Source organism: Acartia tonsa, chromosome 2 (assembly GCF_053477335.1).
Source record: "Acartia tonsa isolate MP-2025a chromosome 2, ASM5347733v1, whole genome shotgun sequence".
NCBI lineage: Eukaryota > Metazoa > Arthropoda > Copepoda > Calanoida > Acartiidae > Acartia > Acartia tonsa.
Genome location: NC_137261.1, coordinates 27,373,167 through 27,393,170, shown reverse-complemented (window position 1 = coordinate 27,393,170; position 20,004 = coordinate 27,373,167). Strand labels below are relative to the sequence as shown.

The following is a 20,004-nucleotide window of genomic DNA, read 5'->3' as shown; positions in this document are numbered from 1 at the left end:
TAGCAATGTAATTAACTTTATTTGACTTTGGTAAAGATTTCATTTCGATGGCTTATGTCGACTATATTACTTTAGATTAAATGGGCCTATAAAAAAGGGAGATAGATTTAAAAACTTTGGTTTAAAGTATTATTTTTTTCTTTTCTATTATGCATAATTACATGAATTTCTACATTATTAATGTAGAATTTTTTACATTTTAATAAAAAGTTAAGAATATTGTTAAATAATTTTTGATTATTTTATCAAAGCTGTGCTCTATTATATATCTATAATACAAAGTAGAACGATGTCTGTCTGTCTGTCCGTCTGAAGCTTAAGATCTCAGTAACCACTGAACCGATTGGGTTCTACTCTTCAGGGAATATACCTACTGGTCCTGTGATGGTTTTAAGCTATTTTCTTGGGGGGTGGGACACCCCCAACCCCCCCAAAAAATGAAAAATACCCCACCCCCCAAAAAAAATTTTTTTTTTACTTTTTCTTTTTAAATCTAAAGTACGAAAAATTAGATTGATCAAACCTCTTGGGGCAAAGCCCATAGAGGCTAGGGGCGAAGCCGCTAGTATTATATATTCTAGAATTCATTACAGAGTAAATTTATGTTTTTGACATTATTCTAAACTAAAACATATTCCATAAACTAGGAAATAGATTTTTTAACTTGTTTCCAACAGGGATAGAGAAATGGGAAATTAAATCGTAAAAAAACAGTCAACAAAATAATTCATCTTTCTTTCATTAATTTCATTCTGTTTTATCATTTCTTAAAATTATATGATTAATATCCTATAATGTAAATTAGTGTGGTTTTTCTGTCTGAAGTTAAAAATCTCAGAAATGGCTCAACTGATTGTGCTTTTCTGGGAGTTTTTGCCTGGCTTAAGATGGTTTTAGTCTATTTTTTCTATTGAAACTTTATCAGTTATTTTATTCATTGAAATATATGCACAATATTAATAAAATAAGATTTCGATTTTGATATTTTTTTTTAATTCCTAAAGCTTATTAAGTCATTTAAGTCCTAAAAAGCAAAAAGAAACAATATGACATTGACGCTAGGTCCATTAAACTATTCTACTTTAAATATCGTATTGCCAATTTTCTAGTAGCGAAGTTTGTCTATAATTCTAAATGTCGTCATTACAAACGGAATGGTGCAAACGTGATTATCTCTGCTCCTATTTAAGATAAACGGCTGAAATTTCTTGCTTTGTTTATTAAATACTAACAAATAAATATATTTCAGAAGCTGTTCTCAGAGCCTCTGGGCTGCTAACCACACAAACATGGCTGCCAACCACCCGAACATAGCTGCCAACCATCAAGGCATGGTTGCCACCCATCCTAACCACACAACTCCCTCCTGTGTTGGTGGAGTACTGGCCAACAAGAAGCTGTCAGATCCGAAGCTGGCAGAGGCAAGCCTTGGAGTGCCTTCACAATTCACTGGCTTATCAAGGTATTATACCTGTTGTACACACCATGTTCTTGATCATCAAAAAATTTTTTTTATTTCCTGTATTCAAGCTTATACCAACAACGAAATTAATTCGGGAAAAAATCACGAATCCTATACTTAATTTTTAGCTATCGTCGGGGGTCATATATAGTACAATTGACGGCCTTTTGATCTAGCCCCCGTTAGATTTATTTCGCTTGTTGGTTATACCTTATTCCAGCCTTTATTCAGATTTAAATTGTAACAGGAAGAAATGAAAGTAAAAAAATTTAAGCATTAACATCTTACTTAATGTATAACATTAAACTATTCCTACATTGAATTTTTAAAAATCAATAGAATTTTGTTGAATGTATTTTTTGCCTTAGTTCTTGGAAATACAATGAACTTTTTATTTCAGGACTCCACCTCCCTATTCTGAAAAGAACCCGACAATGCCCCGCCCCCACAGTGGTCCACCAGTCACAAATCACAAGCAGCCGGCGCTCTCTCCGCAGCCTGTAGGTCTTGGCGGCGGCCAGCAACCGCCAGGAATGGGCGGGCAGCAGCCACAACAGCCAGGCCTTGTGCACCAACCCAACAGTGCTGAGGATCCGGATAAAAACAAGGAAAATTATATGCATTCAATTCTTATCCTATAAAATAAAGTAGTAAAGATTTTGTCTGAAGATCCCGGAAAATACTTGCTTGTGCCTTTCGGGGAAGCGTAATAAATCTTGGTTTGGTTTTAAGCTATTTCTGACCTCCCCATGCCATCCCCTAGAGGCTGGAGGCGAAGTAACTAGTGATGTATATTTCAGCATAAAAATTCTGAAAATTAGCTGTGAAAGGTTTCGTGATATTTTTAATTCTAGAAAATGTCAATTTTCTCCCTAATTTACAGCATTTTTAAAATTGTAATGCATATTAATTTGTCAGGTGCCCATGTATCAGTCCTCTACCGTCGTGAATCGACCAATGTATTTTCAAAACAACAGCTATAGCTAAACCTAAGCTTTTTTTCTACCGTCCAGTCTCTTTAGATTTATATAAAGACATTCAGAGTGCTACATATTTCATAATCATCAAAGTTTATGTACATAGTTATTATAGAGAAAATATTTTTAAAGTAAAACTAAAAACAGAGTGCTTGAAATAAAACCTCTAGATGTATGTATATACAGGGCAATATATAGAATATGATATACAATTTTATATAAAGCCAATCTGTTGAAAGAAAATAATTATATAATTTTGATAATTTATTTTCAAAATTTTTAAATGTTGATACAAAAAAACTCCCGCATTGTCTGTAGAAAGTATGTGATAAAAAAAAACTAATTACAAAGTAAACACACAGTGAACCAGGTGGCAAAAACATTGACAAGAAAAGAAATTTGCCTTTTTATACCAACTTAATTGCATCATCGTGTTTTTATTAAGTGAAAATTCATAATTTAGATATTTTCTATGTCATTCTTGACCAAAAGTTTCAACATAAAAAGTTTAATTCAAGTTTGAGAAATATATGTATTGGCTTAGTAAGTTTCTAGCCTAGAGAATGATAGCTGGATACCAAGGATAAATATATCTGAGTTTGATTCTTGTATAAAAAACAAATATCGCTGCATTGGCTATGGAAGGGAAATAACCAAAAATATTTGTGTAAAAAATCTATAAAAAAATAGATAAAATCTTATATTAACCTTTCTATGATTTTAGAGCACTTTTGTTTGTACTAATAGATAAGTTTGTACAAAATAGATTTTGTGATCTGGCTACCATAGCCAATCCAGAGATACTTGTTTATTTTAAGAACCCAACTCTGGGTTAAACTATGACAGTTGGATGGCTGAAAATGGCTTGGAAAAATAAAATAATATTAATTTTCTTTAACTTTAAATAATTTCTCTAAAATAAACAAACCCCCCCCCCCCCCAAATTTTATTTTTTAACACTTCTAAACCATGCAGGTAACTTTGACATTGCATTGTCATGGTTACCTTTTGAAACGGGAGAATTTATCTTTCTATGAATAGGTAACATTTTCAGCCTTCCAATATAAAAACAAAACACACTATTTTTTTCTTCTTTATTTCAATTGGGTCAAAAAAGTTCCTATCTGACAAGAATTAATTTCTGTTATAATTAATAATGAATATGGTAAGTATTAGGGTTGGACCGGATACTTTTTTAGCCGGATACCGGATCTCCGGCTTATTTTTAATGCCGGATATCGATATCCAACAAATTACCGAATATCTCGCCGGATAACCGGATATCCGGCATTATAAACTAACTGGATATCCGGCCAGATATTGAATATGGCCGGATATCAGGCCCAACCCTAAGCAAGTATGATAGTAAATACTCAATATTAATACTTATTGCTATGTTGTTAGTTTTTTATACATTTGTTTGCTACATTTTGCTGTTTATTAAATCTTATAGATTTATAAAAGTATAGAATTATCAAAAAGTATATCCAACTAAATTTAAAAATGTATATTTTTCTCAGAAAAGATAATGTAAAAAAACTATTTCTTAATTGTATTACTAATTTTGAATATGATTTATACAGAGATGTATACTATAATTCTTTCAGAATTGATTTTTAGTTTCCTTTAATTTAAACTACTTTGTTATGTTTGAAAAAAAATAATTTTAAAAAAAATTATGGAAGTAGATTTCTTATATAATCTTTTTTAGAAAGGAGACAGATTTTTATATTCTGTCATAGGTCTTCTGATAGTAGTCTTACCAATGATATCAAGTTAGTTTATACCTTTTTTTTGCTGTGTTTAGTGCTCTAGGAAAATAGGGATAGATATTACCGCTTTTGGCCTACCTATTCTATTGACGTTATAGTAGAGGGAAAGAGAAAGGGAAGGAAAAAAACACCCTAGAAAAGAGATGGGGTATAGGGTGTTTCCTGACGTCAATGTAATAGGTAGGCCAAAAGCAGTGACATATATCCCCATTTTGCTAGGACACTATAGACAGCTACATACCTTTTATAATAGCACAAATTTTATATCTTTATTTGTATTTTAAATGATTAAATAGACAAATCATATAAAATGTTTCTTTTAGTTGGGTCAATCGACCTTTTCTCTTTTAATACTTCAAATTTATTATACGATAAGAAAATAGAGAAATACTTTTTGGTAGCATACCTAACTATTACAAAATTTAACACAAAAATGTTTCAGGATTAAAAAGTTTATTTTTCTATTAATATTAAATTTTCGTCCATTAAAGCAGTAATTAGAAGCTTTTATAGAACCTATAAAAAATGACACCATACTGGCCTACCATCGGCCAATTAAAATGTATACTGGCCTGATATTTGTAATTTCGTCTCTATTTTGGCCTTCCATTGGTCATTTGTATTGTATGACGTCATTTTTTTATAGGCACTATAAAGAGTTGTCACAATTAAGTTGGAAAATTTGTGATTATGTAAAAAATAATTAAATGTATAACCGGGTACTATTCTAAAATTCTACAAACTGACTTTAATAGTTTAAATATTTTTACAGCACTTTCAAAACTTCACGAGATCTGGATGCTTTAGACCTCAACCTAATGTTTGTCAGTATTTTCGCTAAATTTCTGCAATTTTTTTTGTAAAAATCGGTTAAGGCTTAGATTTGAAAAGCTATTTTGCACAAATAAAATCCTTTTGATTTTCATATGATTCTTTACTAAAAATTCAATTTTGTATTTTCAAAAATTTGCATATTATTCAAACTTTTTCTGCTATTTGTGATAATCTATGATATAAATTAGAAAGATGTCTGTCTGTCTGTCTGAAGCCAAATATCTCGACAACCGCTGAACCGTTTGGGATTTATTTTTTAGGGATTATACCTACTGGTCATAGCATGGTTTTAAGCTGTTTTCGTGTTGGGGGGGGGGGGGTAAACCTCCATCCTCTAAAGAATATCCCTTGCCACCGAAAACGAATTGCTAAATTGAATCTAGCTTTAAGGGAGGAGTAAAGCACTTTGAAACTAGGGGCAAGGTCACTAGTCAAATATTAAGAAATTAAATAGTTTTAGATTTGATGTTTATAAATAAATATAAATATTAGATATTAAAAATTTTCCTAAAAATTTACTTTTTCATACAAAAATTGTCATATTTTTAACCTAAACTGTGCCTTTGTTGATGTTTTAATTTTGAATTTAAAGGCTAGAAAGAATAATATATATATTAAAATACTCTTATTTACTGGATATGGATGATATCGTTCTTGGTAATATTCAATAAAATTGCAGCTTATTAGATGTCCTAAACTGAGAATTAAAAATCATTTATAGACACAAATTGTAAATAACTTTAATATAATCATTAAAATAATATTTGTAGAAAAAAATGAATTTTTTGTATTATAAAACGATTAAAAAAAGACTTTAAAACTCATACCAAAGGTATATGTTATAGTTTTTCTAACTCCTGTACTATATAAAGCATATAAATCGCCTCATATTTTTTATGAAAAAAAATGTTATTATTCTCTTACTTTGTTTTATATTATATATAAACACAAATTTCTGTATATTTATTTTCATTAATTTATGGCCAAGTGATCTTAAAATGTGTGAAGTAAAGTTATTGAACACTCAAAAGTGACAAAAAAAATCTCTGAAATCTAGTGATATATACAAAAATTGTTACACAAAAAAAAATAAAAAACTATTAAACGAAGAACAGATAATAAAAGTTATGTTGTTAAATTTCTCATATTGCATTTTATAGCAAAGAATATGTCGGTTATTATGCGTTATAAATAAATGATACTATTATTTTTGTGTTTCTCTAGCTAGCTACTTAATTAGAGTTCTACTATGGGTTTTGCCTTTAAAAATGTTTGAGCTTTTATTATGGAGGATGGGAGGTAGTCTAATCAAAATTATGAAGGAAAATATTTAAGATGCTTTCCCTATAAAGTGTCAAGCGAACACAAAACAATCAATCTTTCTCAATACCGTTGGGTTGGGGTGATTGTTTATTTTTTTCACTTTGCCTAACCCAAGCGGAAGGCCCTAACGCTGTGAGAATTAAAGGGTGTGCAAAAAAATGCGGACATTTTTAAAAATTGAAATTGCGCGGCTTGTGCAAAAAGTAGAAAAATGTGACGCATACCGCTAAGAAGTATATTTTTTGGAAATATAAGAACGATTCCTGTGCTACGTATAATTAGGGAGCTATGTGTTAAAATGTCTCAACTGACTTTAAACTTGACTTGCGAGTATTTTTTTTTAACTTTTTACCACCTAGCTCCTAGATTATTTGTAGCACAGGAACCCTTCTTATATTTCCAAAAGCGGTTCTAACGGTATGCGTAACATTTTTTCTGCCATTAACACAAGCCGCGCAATTTGAATTTAAAAATGTCCGCATTTTTTTCCACACCCTTTATATCTTCGGTGCCCTAACCCTGTGGGGATACCCTGTACCCATTATTACCTTTTCTAAAGTATAACTACCAGCTCTCCCTATTTTATTTTTGTTTAATTGTAAGAGGTGTTTATTTTTCTTTATTAGTTTAGGTACTTTCATGGAAACTGCCCTAAATTCCTTAGACAATCCAATTCTGAGTTCATAGTGTCATCTAAAAAGTAAATTAAATATAAATATCTACAAATAAGGTGATCCAAACTTATTTTCCAAAACAAAGGATTTTTTTCTAGGAATTAAAAAAGGTTATCCGAAGTTATTCTTCAAGATTTTTGCAGCAGTTTTTTGAAACTTAGTTGATAAACCTTGTATACGCCTTCCATCAATAAGAAAATGGCTGAAATTAATTTCAAATATTGAAGACGACAATCGGAAGAGTCTTTTTGTTTGCCAGAAACTGAATTGTAGATTTTAAAAAAAAATTCAGCTTGCTTGTAATATGACCAACATAATCGTGACTCTTATATATTTTTCAATTAATCAATAATAATAATACCCTAATTAAAATTTCATAAAACTTAATATGTTTTTTTGATCATTAAATATAAGTCATGGTAATGTTAACGGGCTTTATTATAATTTTTTGATATTATATGGTAAAAAACTCGTTTAAATAAAAGTGCTAATTGTTTATTAAACGCTTTGCTAAAGTTAAGGTGGTAATTAATTAAACAACTCAATTCAATGGGTCAAATTACACAGTAGGGCGCTTACACAATTAAGGTCGTAAGTGAATTATTTTTCTACAAAAGATTTTGTTGTGTGTAATAAAAAGGGAATGGTGACTTAAGTAAGGGCCCAGAAAATTTTATCAACATTGTATTACTCAAATTGGAGCGGCTAAAAATTTTAAGTAAGAAATGGGTAATATTTCTGCATATTTCCTTCAAAGACATACGATCGGACATTTTATATCATAGATAGCCTCACTGACATAGACTAACTAAACAAGAAGAAAAAAAAACATTTTATTTAAAAGTTTTATTGTAAGATCGTTGTACAATAATATTCATTTTTAATCCAGACCATTTCCAAATTCTATTAAAAATGAAACTTGATATTATTGTAACCATTTTCATTCTTTTTTTATCTTAATAATAGTAATAATAATAACAACATTCTAACAAATTAACAATATTCTTATTTTCACATAACAAATAAAAAAGAGACAGCAGTAAAGAGAGTAAGAGAGAGAGAGAGAAAACAGAAATATTTACAGTGTGTGTGTGTGTGGGTGTGTGTGGGTTAATGACTTTGGCTTTTTTATAATTGATTTAATACTTTTCCAAACTTGCCAACTTCTTTTATGTATATACTACTGACAACAATAACAGATCAACAGCGTCAAGTAACAAGGATAAAAATATTAGTAGGAATAAAGTATGCAATTGATTCAGCCATTTAAAAAAGTTTCATAAGAAAACATAACAATTCTGTGAGAATTTTTATCATCCAAAAAACATGATGGTAAAGATTCTGTTTTAGAATAGAAATGGAGGTCTGTTTTTCTTACAAAATAAAATTAAATCTTAGTCAAATAGGCTGAAAAGCATGAGATCGTTGATTAGGAATGAGATTTCTAGCAATGAGAAAGAAGATAAAGTTTAAAGGTAAATTCAATAACAAGAAACAAATAACAATAAAGATAACAACAAAAATATTAACAACAAGCCATAAAAGAAGTTTACACATATTTAGCAAAATCAATGTCAAATCTTCATTTCAAGATACATTAAAAAGTAATGAATCATTTGTTCATATCATCATCATACATAAAAAAGTATTCATCATGAGCAAGAGCTTTGAAAAAATCATACAAAATTGAAGCAGAAATAGGCACATTTGCCTATATGAACAATTTTTATAATATTTTTCAAAAGCTTTTTGTTTTGGCACACATTAACATTACTTTTTCAATGCTTTCATTGAAAACATTTTTATTTGAAGATATTGAGCATTTTCTGTGAGTATTAAATGACAATTATGCTGAATGAACACTTATAATAGAGCAAATTAATTATTACTTTAATCATTTTTTTTTAATAATTTGCTATAAGAAATGCTGATCTACTTATGCTCCAAGTACATGGAGTATCACAGTTTAGGTATCTAGTAGGTATCTAGTCATGATGATAAAATATTTTTAGTGAAATTCATGGCTAAATTTTTGTCTCTTTTCAAAATTTACATGAACCACAGCAAAAAATGTTTTATTATCCATTTTTAATGTTGATTATATATTATCAATAATTAAAGATCTACTTCAATAGAGATTCTTAGACGCACATTTTTTATATACTATGGTATAAAAAATATATGCAAGGTAATTCAACCAAACATTCAGTCACTTGAATAGATATATATAATAACATTATACATATTTATATATAGAATATATAATACGAGAAATACATATGTTTGATTTTGGTGGAAGTTTCTTGGTAAAATAAAAAAAAATAGAAAAAAAATAAATACATGATCAACATTCATACATACAATTATAACTGGAAATCTTTAATTATGATCAATATATAATTCATCCGCCGCGATAATTATTACATTAATTTAATTAACAACAAATAATTATTAACAGGAAAAAAATTAATTAGAAAAAACAAAACAGGGAAAAATAAATTAAATAAATTAATAACAAGGAAAATAAATTAAAAAAAGAAAATTAATAATTATTAAAGGGATGAATTAAAAATGACCCTTTTTGTGAGCAAATACAGGATTAGTAAAGGCAGCTATCAAAGACGTGTCTCCATAATAACTCCTATGTCGGAGACACAGGAAAGCTGACAAGAAACATGAAATAACTAAAATTCCTAATAAAATAATGAGCGTAGCTGAGAAGGCAGGGGTTGACATACAGATGTAGCCCTGAAATTAAAATAAGAATTTATTAGTAAAAATTATGTAAAATATTTTCGTTATTTTAGTGCTTCAAATGATAAAAATTTAAAGGCTATGGAAAATTTAATCAGTAAATCTTTTAAGAAATGTGTTAATATTTGACAAAAAAAACTTTTTACTTAAATTATTGTTATTTTAATAAGAAAAAAATATTAACCTGCTCCTCATGCAGAGATTGTGCAACACTTGGGTAAACATCTAAAACAGTGTCATTGCCCTCCTTGATATCAAAGGTGAGGTCACCGCTGGACACAACATGGATAACCTTCTCCACACCAATATCTCCGGTCTCCTCCTCAGCCTCTTCTGCGTCTCTCTTTGACAGATCTCTCTTGGTTCTGGCGGGGGCGTTGTAGCTGGACTGAGCGGGGGCCTTGGGGGCGCCGTAGGCTTCGTTGCTGGGCTTGGCGGCAGGCAGGGCGGCGGGCTCGGCACCAGAGCACTGTTCAGGGCACTGGTATCTGCAGATCTGTATGGTACACTGGAAGTGAACCTCCATTGAGTCGGGGAACTTAAAGGCCTGGAAGTGGGCGTAGGACAGCACGCTAGCGCTGGCTCCGAAGTTCTTGATCTTGGTGAACTTGGACATCAGCTTGGGTCTGGTGACACATCCCTTCTGGTCGACCAGCTGGATGGGGGCACGCTTGCCGTCATGGGCCATGCAGTTGCGGACCAACATGTCGAACTTCTGCTCATCATCCTTGATGGCAAGCACCATGGTCATGGTCTGGCCGATCTTGACAAGTCCGCTGACCTCGCTGGCCCATGGTCCCTTTCCAACCTGGATCTGCATCCAGCAGCCAACATTGTCACCAGCAAAGTCAGCACGAACAACGTCCAACATGTCAACGGGGAAGGGTCTAAATAAAATTGTATTTATTATTGATTTGAAATTTATAGAAGATAATTTTGAATGTGTTATTTTTTGGTTTGTTGAAAATGATGTGAATAAATATAAACATGACCCACCTGAAGGTGACAGATTTCTCATACTGATCGTGCCATGTGCATCTCAGCTTTCTGGCCTGATCCCAGACTTCCTGGACCTGAGGGTCGTACTGCACAACAATGGTGTTCTCGAAGTAGGTTCCGGAGCCGGAGTCAGCGCCATAGCCGTACAGACCGTTTTCTAAATTATTATAATGTATTTTTTTATATACTTAAATAAAACAATCAAATTAAAAATTGTTATCTACTTTTTTGTTATAAACATTTTCAAAATGTTTACCTGTGTTTCCAGTTGTACCGCAAGAGTTGATGGCAATATCAAAGGTGGCATCGCTTCTGCCAACACCAGCTGGAAGGTGGACACAGTTCACATCACTGTAGAATCCCTTGCTGAAGATGATACCATAGAAAGGCTTATCAAACTTGACGGACACCTTCATCAAATTCTTCTCGCACTGAACGTCGAGGCTGGTGATCTTGGGCATGTCAGGTTGAGCGTTGGGCCATGATTCCTCGGGTTTGCTGGGCTTCACATAACTGGGCTGGGCAACTGGTTTGGCAGGTACAGGGGCGTAGGTCTGCTTGGGAGGAGGAGCCTGCACGACAGGCTTGTTGTATGCAGGCTTAGGTGGTGGTGCTTGTGGGCGAGGCTGAGGCTTGTATTGTGGAGGAGGCCTAGGCTTAGGCTTGTACTGTGGTGGAGGGGGACGGGGCTGGGGCTTGTATTGTGGGGGAGGACGGGGCTTAGGCTTGTACTGGGGTGGAGGTGGGTGGGGCTTCTTCTGGGGTGGGTGTGGTCTGTACTGGGGCTTGCTGACTGGCCTCTGTGGGGGAGGTGGCTTGTAGCTTGGCTTGGGCCCAGCGGGAATGACAATTGATCCAGGCTTGACAGGAACGGGCAGAGGTACGGGGATAGGCTGAGCAGGTGCAGGCTGGTAGTTGGACACAGGTGGGGCCTGGGGTGCTCCATATTCATCAACAGCAGGGGCAGCGGGTGCAGCCTGGGGTGCAGAGTAGGTATCGCCAGCGGCGGCGGCAACATTGTTTCCATGTCCACCAGCACCGTGTCCGTGGTCACCGCCGTGGTGTCCGCCGTGATGGTGGCCACCGGTGCCGTCTCTGTCCTGGGCAATCTGGTATTGTGGGGTCAGTTGGCTCTCTTCAGCTAGCTGGTCGGCATCGGAATAGTCGTCAGATCTGTCTTCAGCAATGGCTTGTTGTCCGCCTGGCACAGGAACTCCTTCTACTATTGACACACTATCAGGTTCTTGACACAAAACCTAGAATAGAAATAGAATTTATATAAAAATTTTTAAAGTTACATAATTTGTTCTCAATCTAAAATCTATTTTTGCTGACAGCAAATCATTTTGACACATTTCCATTTGAAATTCTGATATATTTGGAGAAACTAGATTTAAAGAAAGAGGTATGGCACACTATCTATCTATCTTAATAGAGTATGTGAAATATTTGGAAAAAATCCAGGGGCGTGGGAGAATAGGAAGAAGAGAGGTGTGGGTAAATTTCAAATTTGATCCAATAAATTTGACCGACATTATCATTTTTAAAACTAAATTTCACCCCTTGCTACTACTCACCCCCCTTCCCTTACCCTCTGGCATTAACTTGCAAAATAAAAAAAATAATAATCTGCTTGAGTAAAAGTATAAAGTAGTATATATGATATAGTTGTATGTATTTAGCTAAAGCCAGCCCAAACCCCGAGGCATAATACAAGAAATCGGTCAACGAAGGACACAAATTTCTAATTCAATGTTTATTTCCCAAGCTGTGTGTGTGTGTGTGCGTGTGTTTTTTTAAGTGTGTTTATATATATGAGAGTGTGTGTGTGTGTGTGTGTTTATGTTTGCTAAGTCCAATTGGTTTTGCAAAATCTGTCGGGTTTCAGACAGGGACATATGTGTGTCTGTGTATTATGTGTGTGTGTGTGTGTGTGTGTGTGTGTGTACATAAACAAACACACAATAACACATACACCACAAAAACAGTTTGCTTAATAACATAAACATGCATAAATTATTTTTGCAAAAATATTTTAGAAATAAGTGATTGAAGTTTTCCAGATGATTACACAAAGTTTCACTTCAGTTCAAATCTTGCAAAATATTTTTAGATTTCAAATTATAATAATATCCAAGCATACTTTGTGTTATTGAATTAAAATTATGGATGTTATATTATTATTCAATTCATAATGTAGTTATTCTATATTAGGCAGGACATAAACAAAATTTAACAATTACATTGAAATTCGTGTTGCATAAGTTAGTAATGTATTTGCATGTGTATATGCATGCATTTTAGGTAGGGGGGGGGGGGGGGAGAGGGCATGTATATGTGCATGATTACCATGACAATTATTCTCTTAGTTTGGTGACAATACCAGCAAGGCATTACAATGTATTTATTTATGCATTATTTATGTGCATCTCCAAAGCTGGCCAAATTTGGACATGACTATATTTAGAAAACATGGAAATAATCATTACACTACAAAATTTTAAGCCTTACTTTCATTTTAATTCCATTTGCAATGATTTTAAAATTATCGCATAAAACAATGTATCAATTAAAAATGATAGAAATATGAATTGTGTAAAACTAGGGTAAAAAATGAGAGTGAATGGAAGAAAGAGAGAGTGAAGCTTACCACATGTTAAAATTAACTAAGAGAAAATATCAAAGTTTCATTCTGGAAATCTGCATACGAGCAAATAACAAATTTGCACACAAAAAAAAAGAGATCAATGCGAAATAGTTTCTAACAATCAGTCATTTTTTTTTTCATTTTAGTTTAAATATTTTCTTGTAGCAAATTTGAAATGTTTTATTATATCAAACTTACAGAATGGATGAGTATACAGAAAACAAAATATTAATAAAAATCTTTATGGTAGAAATTTTTTACACAGACGAAGTTTTAGTCCCCAATGTTTTTGATTTGCAACTTCTTATTTATTTTTCTGCTATGTTCTGCATTTTTTTTTATAACAATTGTTCCATTGAATGAATTTAACCATCTATGTATGTAACTAGTTAATACAGGAATTAATTTGATGCTTCATTCTTGGAATATTTCAAGATATAAATTATAATTTATATTTCCTATGAGAAAATGATCAAATAATACACATGTAAGATTCAAGGTTACATTATTACATAGCGAGACATATAAACATTTTGTCATATTTTCTCAAAATTATAAATTGTAGATATTGGTTTGGTCAAAGTCTTTTAAAACAAATTAATGTTATAAGAGTCAATTTTCTTGAGAAAAATATACAATTGATGAATAATACAAAATTATATTTTAAATGGTAAAAATTCAAGAAGTCTAACAGAGTTATAAACGTGGCTAGAATCGCTGTTGTAAACGATTTTTTTTTTACTTTATAAATATATACTTTTCTGTTTTACAAACATTTTTCCTTATCCCTAAACCAATGACAGAAAAAAACATGTGACTTAAAAAAATAAAATATTTCAATTGTAAAAAAACAAGTTTTCGGTTAATTTAAAATGTTATAATGGCTTGGTTTTGGCGGTTGGCGGTGGTGTAGTGGAGGGGGGGGGGGTTAGTGGGAGGGAGGGGGAGCAGTTTATAGTAAGTAAACCTTGTGTATGGTATGACCAGATAGATAATAGATAGATATTCAATTTCATGGTCACTGATAATTATCATTTCACAAGGGAGCCCTGTCAGGGCTAGGGGAAGGTAATCCACCAGGGGGGGGGGGGGAGGGTGGAATTAGGGAAAAAAGGAAGCAAAAAAGGGGACGGAGGGCCTGCCTAGGGGACAAGGGCAAAATCATAAACATATCCTAAATTCTTAGTCTATTAACCAAATCTATTATACTATTATACGCATTCATTCACAAATAGTTACCAAACTATTACACAAATTCTACGTAATAAATCTTACAAATTAAATTTATAAATATTGGACTTAAACTAATCGGGGAGGGAAAATATCTTAAAATAATTAGTAGAACATGATATTTGATGATTTAAGCAAAGATTTTCCTGGAAATTGCAACAAGTAACATTTTCCACTAAATAATGTTTTCAGAACATTTGACCATAGTCCATATAATAATTTTAAATAGTAATTATTGACCTTTCTCAATAAATCATTTGTGGTAATGAAATTTGTATTAAAATGCCTACATGTCTCATTTTAAACATATATTAATCATTTCATATAATTAGATTTTAAACATGTTATTTATATCGTGTTTTTTTAAGACATTGAAACCACTCAGACAAATAATAAGATTGAAGTATTACTTTATGGAGGTCTGAAAACAATCATTTATATTGATTACTTACTTAATAAATATTAAATTGTCATTAGATTTAATGGTAGCGGTTTTCCTAATGATACATTCCTAATTTATGTATCATTAACAGGGGATTTATGTACATAGGACTATTCAATTTTATGATAATAAATTTAAATTAGGGGCCAAATGGTCATTAGTTTGGGAATTGGTCAAATTCAAGGGAATTTGGTCAAATAACAAAAAATGAAAAATATGTATTTTTTTGCTAAAAAACTATTTTTTTAGATAATTTATAATAATTAAATTTGCATATTTTTCTATATTCTATCTACATACTAGCGGATGCGCCCCTAGTATCTAGGGATTTTGTATTAGAAGGGGTAGGAAAGAACAGGGAAATAGCCTTAAACCAACCCAAGACTTTAATATAAAAACAAAATAGCCTTGAAGCATCCCGGGACCTATGTGAGCTTCCTTTAAATGGAAAACTCAATCGGTTAAGTAGTTATCGAAATCTTAGCGTACATGAAAAAAACCTTACTACTTTATATAATTTGATAGTTTTAAAAACTCTAAACTTAGCTGGGTAAGTTTGCAGCCCTAGAAATAAAAGTTAAAAGTATTGCAGTAATGCCCAAATTTGTGGTCAATTGGGTCAAGGATAGTTTCATACATGTGTAGTGTACAATACATATATTTTAGGAAACATACAATATACCTCAAAAAAAAACTTTGAAATTTTGTTGTGAAAAATTTTAAAATTCCATGTTTTTTTGGTTTAGAAATGGACAATCTACATAATTGTTAATTTAGTAATAATAACTATTTTTATAGGTGTGTATCTGTGTGTATACAAAAATATTGTGTGTGTGTGAGTGAGAGTGAAAGTTTGGTATGTCCTGCTGCGCCTAGGGGGCACAATCCGAAGGATCCTGGAACCACGAATTTTTTTATTCATTTGCAGTCATTCAAAAAATTTGTTAATAACTTATTATAATTGCAAGTTAATTCAATTTATTAAGTGTTATCCTAAATAACTGTGTTTAATAAGTTATGTAAAGCTAGCTTTGATAATGGTTAAATTATTGGTTGAAAAAATTCTGGTATGGTTGTGTGTGTGTGTGTGTGGGTGCGTGTGTGTATACTCGACCCTGTGCTATAGCCCCGGGATAATATGGTCACAAACCGGCCGAATCTCAAGGTATTTGGTTTCTAGGCCATTGTGCTTCAAGCCACTTCCCCTACACACACACACACACACACACACACATATACACACCTTCCCTCCTTCAATATCTTTATCCGGTGTATGGGGGGGGGGGGAGTTTGTTGTAATACACAGGGAAAAAGGGGGAATAGAATTATTATACCGCCTAGATGGAGGTATATACTGGCATGGAAGGAAGCAGAATATCTACTACAGGGTGCGTCAATATCATTGCCTCATCTTAAAATTCAATAATATCATAGAAAATCATTAAAAATAATTATATGAAAATGTTTAACAATACTGTCTGGAATTTAGTGTATGAAATTTATAAATCTGTTTTCTAAGCTAAGACTTTGAAAATTAATGAGTTTTAAAAAGTGACAATTTTTATGGACACCCTGTACACATATGAGGCCTGAATGAAGTCGGGAAGGATATAGCAAACATAATATATATTATATACACATATTTTAGATACGTATTCAGGGGGTGAGGGGTTGGATAGGTCAGGGGTTGTTACAGCAACAGTAAATATAATTGACTTTTAAATGGCATGATTATCAAAATCAATGTTTATAAATTAAGTGTTTGACAATTTAATTTAATTTAATTTCAAAAAAAGGTAACATGACATTTTGACATAAATTTGTATGTTTGGTCAAATTTTGTAATTTTTAATTGAATAATTTTGTTATGTACAAACGACTTAATTTGATAAAAATAAGAAGATAACTTATAAAATACTTGTTGTAATAAAAACTAAATTTTTAACCAAAAATTTGCTCTAATACAACTTTAACTGGAAAAATCCAGAAAACCAAAATTGAGTCCAAAAATCATCAAAATTAATGTTTTGTCAAAAATCATTAAAATATGTAAAAATTGGCCAAAAAAAACTTTATTTAAAAAAAAAAAATTCATAAAAATCCCCACTTAAAATGTCAAAATGCGCCTTTTTTCATAAAAAAAACATATACACATTTTGAGAGCGGCGCCTATGAAAGTGGCGCCTAGGACATAGGATACAGAGAGAGAGAGAGAGAAAGATAGGAAGGAGTTTGGTGGAAGTAGAATTCTAGGCGTCTAGGCGCACCACACACACACACACACACACACACACACATACTGCATGAAATTCTTTCCCAACAATGTTAGGAAGTATATGAGGGCCAAAGACAGGATAGACTGAGGGGCGTTGGGGCAGAGGGAGAGGGAGAGGGAGGGTTAGGACATTGCATTCATAATATTGTACTCTAACCAAAATCAATAAGAATCATTACTTAAGGCCTTGGGACAATTTTTCGTTAACCGCAAAATACTTTTAAAAGAATAATGAAATAAAAAAATGCATTGCTGGAATTTTAAAAGTTAGACCATTAAAGGAAAGTGTTAGGAAACAAAACATATGTCAAAAAATGAAACTGTGTCAAAACATATTTGAACTTTAAAAAATACAATATCACTAGAGGTCAAAAAGGTATAAAAAAAAAAGTGACTTACCGTCGCGGCGGTCGCTACTAATATCAAAGCTCTTAAAATCATGATTACTTCTGGTGTCCTAACTCTGAAAATAGAGGACACTATCAATGGTCGTATCATATCTTAACATCATATAGGCATGATTACAATTTTCAAGGTTAAGCATCAAATATGCAAATTTTAAACTTTGGCGTCGAAATTTTTAGTTATATTGGCATGAAAAAGTGTTTTGAATTCAAATATATGACTGTCACTTTAAAATTTTGAATTTAAGTATGAAAAAAAATATTAAAGAAAAAAAAACTTTACTAACCTGACTCGTATCCTTAGGGTTGTTATCACTTAACCGTTTTTAAAAATAATCTAAATAAAAACAATTCACAGTTTCAGGGATTTTTTAATTCCCTAGAGTTTACATATCCTCTGGACTTTGTATAAAAGCGTGTCTTGTATAGAAAAAAGTAACACACACACTTTTACTAATCAAGCCCCCCTATGCTTGGTAAGTTATTTCCTACCAACGACGTGATTTCATTGATACTGGCGCTTAGTGGGCATGGTGGGGCGCGCGTGCATGGTTGTGTCAGGAGCGTGTACGCGAATTCAAAGCGCACCCTCCACCCCCCAGCCATTTAGACGCCCCCGTCGTCGCCCCGCGTCCCCTTGACTCAACACCATATAGAGAAATCTAAAAACTGTCTCCTGTCGAGCTTAAGATATTTTTAAGGCCATTTTTTTTGCATATATCAATACAATAATTAATACATTTTTGTATCAAAACTAACCTAAAATAAGGATTTTGTGTTGAAAAAGTAAAAATATTAAAAATTGTTACTTATAAGTACATGACAACTTCGCTTAAATCAGTAAAAAATATAAAATACATTTTTGGCCTTAAACTTTATCTTTTAAGGATTCATTGCAGAGATTTTAAATTTTTGTCACATCTAAAATGTAAATAGACAAATAAAGCATTAAAAATATTTATAATAAATCATAATTGATTTAAGGAGTGGTGTGAATGGCTTCATGGCCACGAAAATTCCAGTTGGGACGGACCACAGCATAGTGTTTATACATACTTACACATAGTTAAATCTTAAATAGCAAATATCATATTCATAACATTTCTAATTCTTTTTATAAATTTTTGTTATACAGATATAATTAAATTTTAATATAAATAACTCTGAACCAGTATAAAAGCAACGGGTTTCCAAAAATGAATTACAATCTCAATATGAATTTTTTTGTTTTTAAATGTTTATTTGATTTTCTGTTATTTTACCTTATAATCTGACAATGATCATATAGTCATAGATTCTTCTTTTTATTTATATTTACTAGAGCTACTTAGTTAACAATTAGCTTGATTAATAATATACTATTTAGGTTTAAATTTAATAATTCGAAATAGATCTTTCTTCTATAGTATGGAGTCTAATTAAAGTTACAAGTTTACCAAAACAAAAAAAGTCTATACATATATAATGGCTATAAAATGAAATCATATTTTTAGCCACTTATAGGGTAGACCACCACAGCTCCATAGAAATCATGTTATGCAATTAAAAAAATGTGTGTGGAGTAAAACGCATGTATGCGCCACAAAAAAGGGAAAGAATAAAAGGCTTCACAAAAAAGGAAGTCAGATTGAGAGAAGAAGGAAACAGGACATGAATTCTCGGGGGGGAGGATGACGTGGGGGCAGATAGTTGGGGGGCTAGCTGGGGGCGATGGGCACATATTGAAGCAAGGGGGCCAAGAGAATGGATGGCGAAAGTTTGAAAGAAATAAGAGAAAAAAATAGCATTCATTGATATTATTTGATAAATTCAGGATTGTGAGGCTCTAGAGCTGGCCCTTGCTCTACCATAAATTGCCTTCATTCAAAGCATATGAAAAAAATGTGGAATTGATCAGATATTTGAAAACTGGTGCGTAATTGTACTTGTCCATGTGTACATACATACATACACATACATATTTCCAGACAAGATCCTGTTGCATTTGCAAAAAAAAGAAATGTATAAACATTTAACCAGCATTTATTTCTTTACTAGGTCGAGCATATTGGTCAACTATGCCAGGGAGCATAGCTACTCTACAACTAATTATCGTATCACATGTTTCATAACATTCTAAGATACTTAAAATACACATTTCTAAGTTTTTTCGAATATTTTTTTTATCTATTTAAAGATTTTGTGTTGACCTTGAAGTCAAGTAAAATGAAA

General features: G+C 32.2%; 2 protein-coding genes across 2 annotated transcripts in view; one reads left to right on the top strand and one right to left on the bottom strand.

The window, feature by feature from the left end:
* Positions 1-6,252, top strand: part of SK (small conductance calcium-activated potassium channel) — a 100,162-nt gene extending 93,910 nt beyond the window's left edge. The window contains exons 18-20 of the mRNA XM_080150262.1: positions 1,250-1,462; positions 1,863-2,071; positions 2,382-6,252. Coding sequence (XP_080006388.1) covers positions 1,250-1,462; positions 1,863-2,071; positions 2,382-2,449 — 490 coding nt within the window. The 3' untranslated portion in view covers positions 2,450-6,252. The remainder of the gene's footprint in view (positions 1-1,249; positions 1,463-1,862; positions 2,072-2,381) is intronic.
* Positions 6,253-7,873: 1,621 nt separating this feature from the next.
* LOC145308354 (uncharacterized) lies at positions 7,874-18,309 on the bottom strand. The gene is made up of 6 exons (XM_080150260.1): positions 18,081-18,309; positions 17,789-17,852; positions 11,052-12,051; positions 10,793-10,952; positions 9,981-10,683; positions 7,874-9,790 (listed from the first exon to the last, which is right to left on the bottom strand). Exons 2-6 carry the CDS (start codon positions 17,828-17,830, stop codon positions 9,608-9,610), a joined length of 2,088 nt encoding a protein of 695 aa, XP_080006386.1. The 5' UTR covers positions 17,831-17,852; positions 18,081-18,309; the 3' UTR covers positions 7,874-9,607.
* Between the last annotated feature and the right edge of the window lie 1,695 nt (positions 18,310-20,004).

Coding starts and splice junctions, on each gene's coding strand:
- LOC145308354 (XM_080150260.1), bottom strand. CDS start 17,830: ATGATTTTAAGAGCTTTGATATTAGTAGCGACCGCCGCGACG. Junction 12,052..17,788: donor TAGTAGCGACCGCCGCGACG/GTAAGTCACTTT, acceptor TTTCTATTCTAG/GTTTTGTGTCAAGAACCTGA. Junction 10,684..10,792: donor GAGAAATCTGTCACCTTCAG/GTGGGTCATGTT, acceptor AATTTTATTTAG/ACCCTTCCCCGTTGACATGT.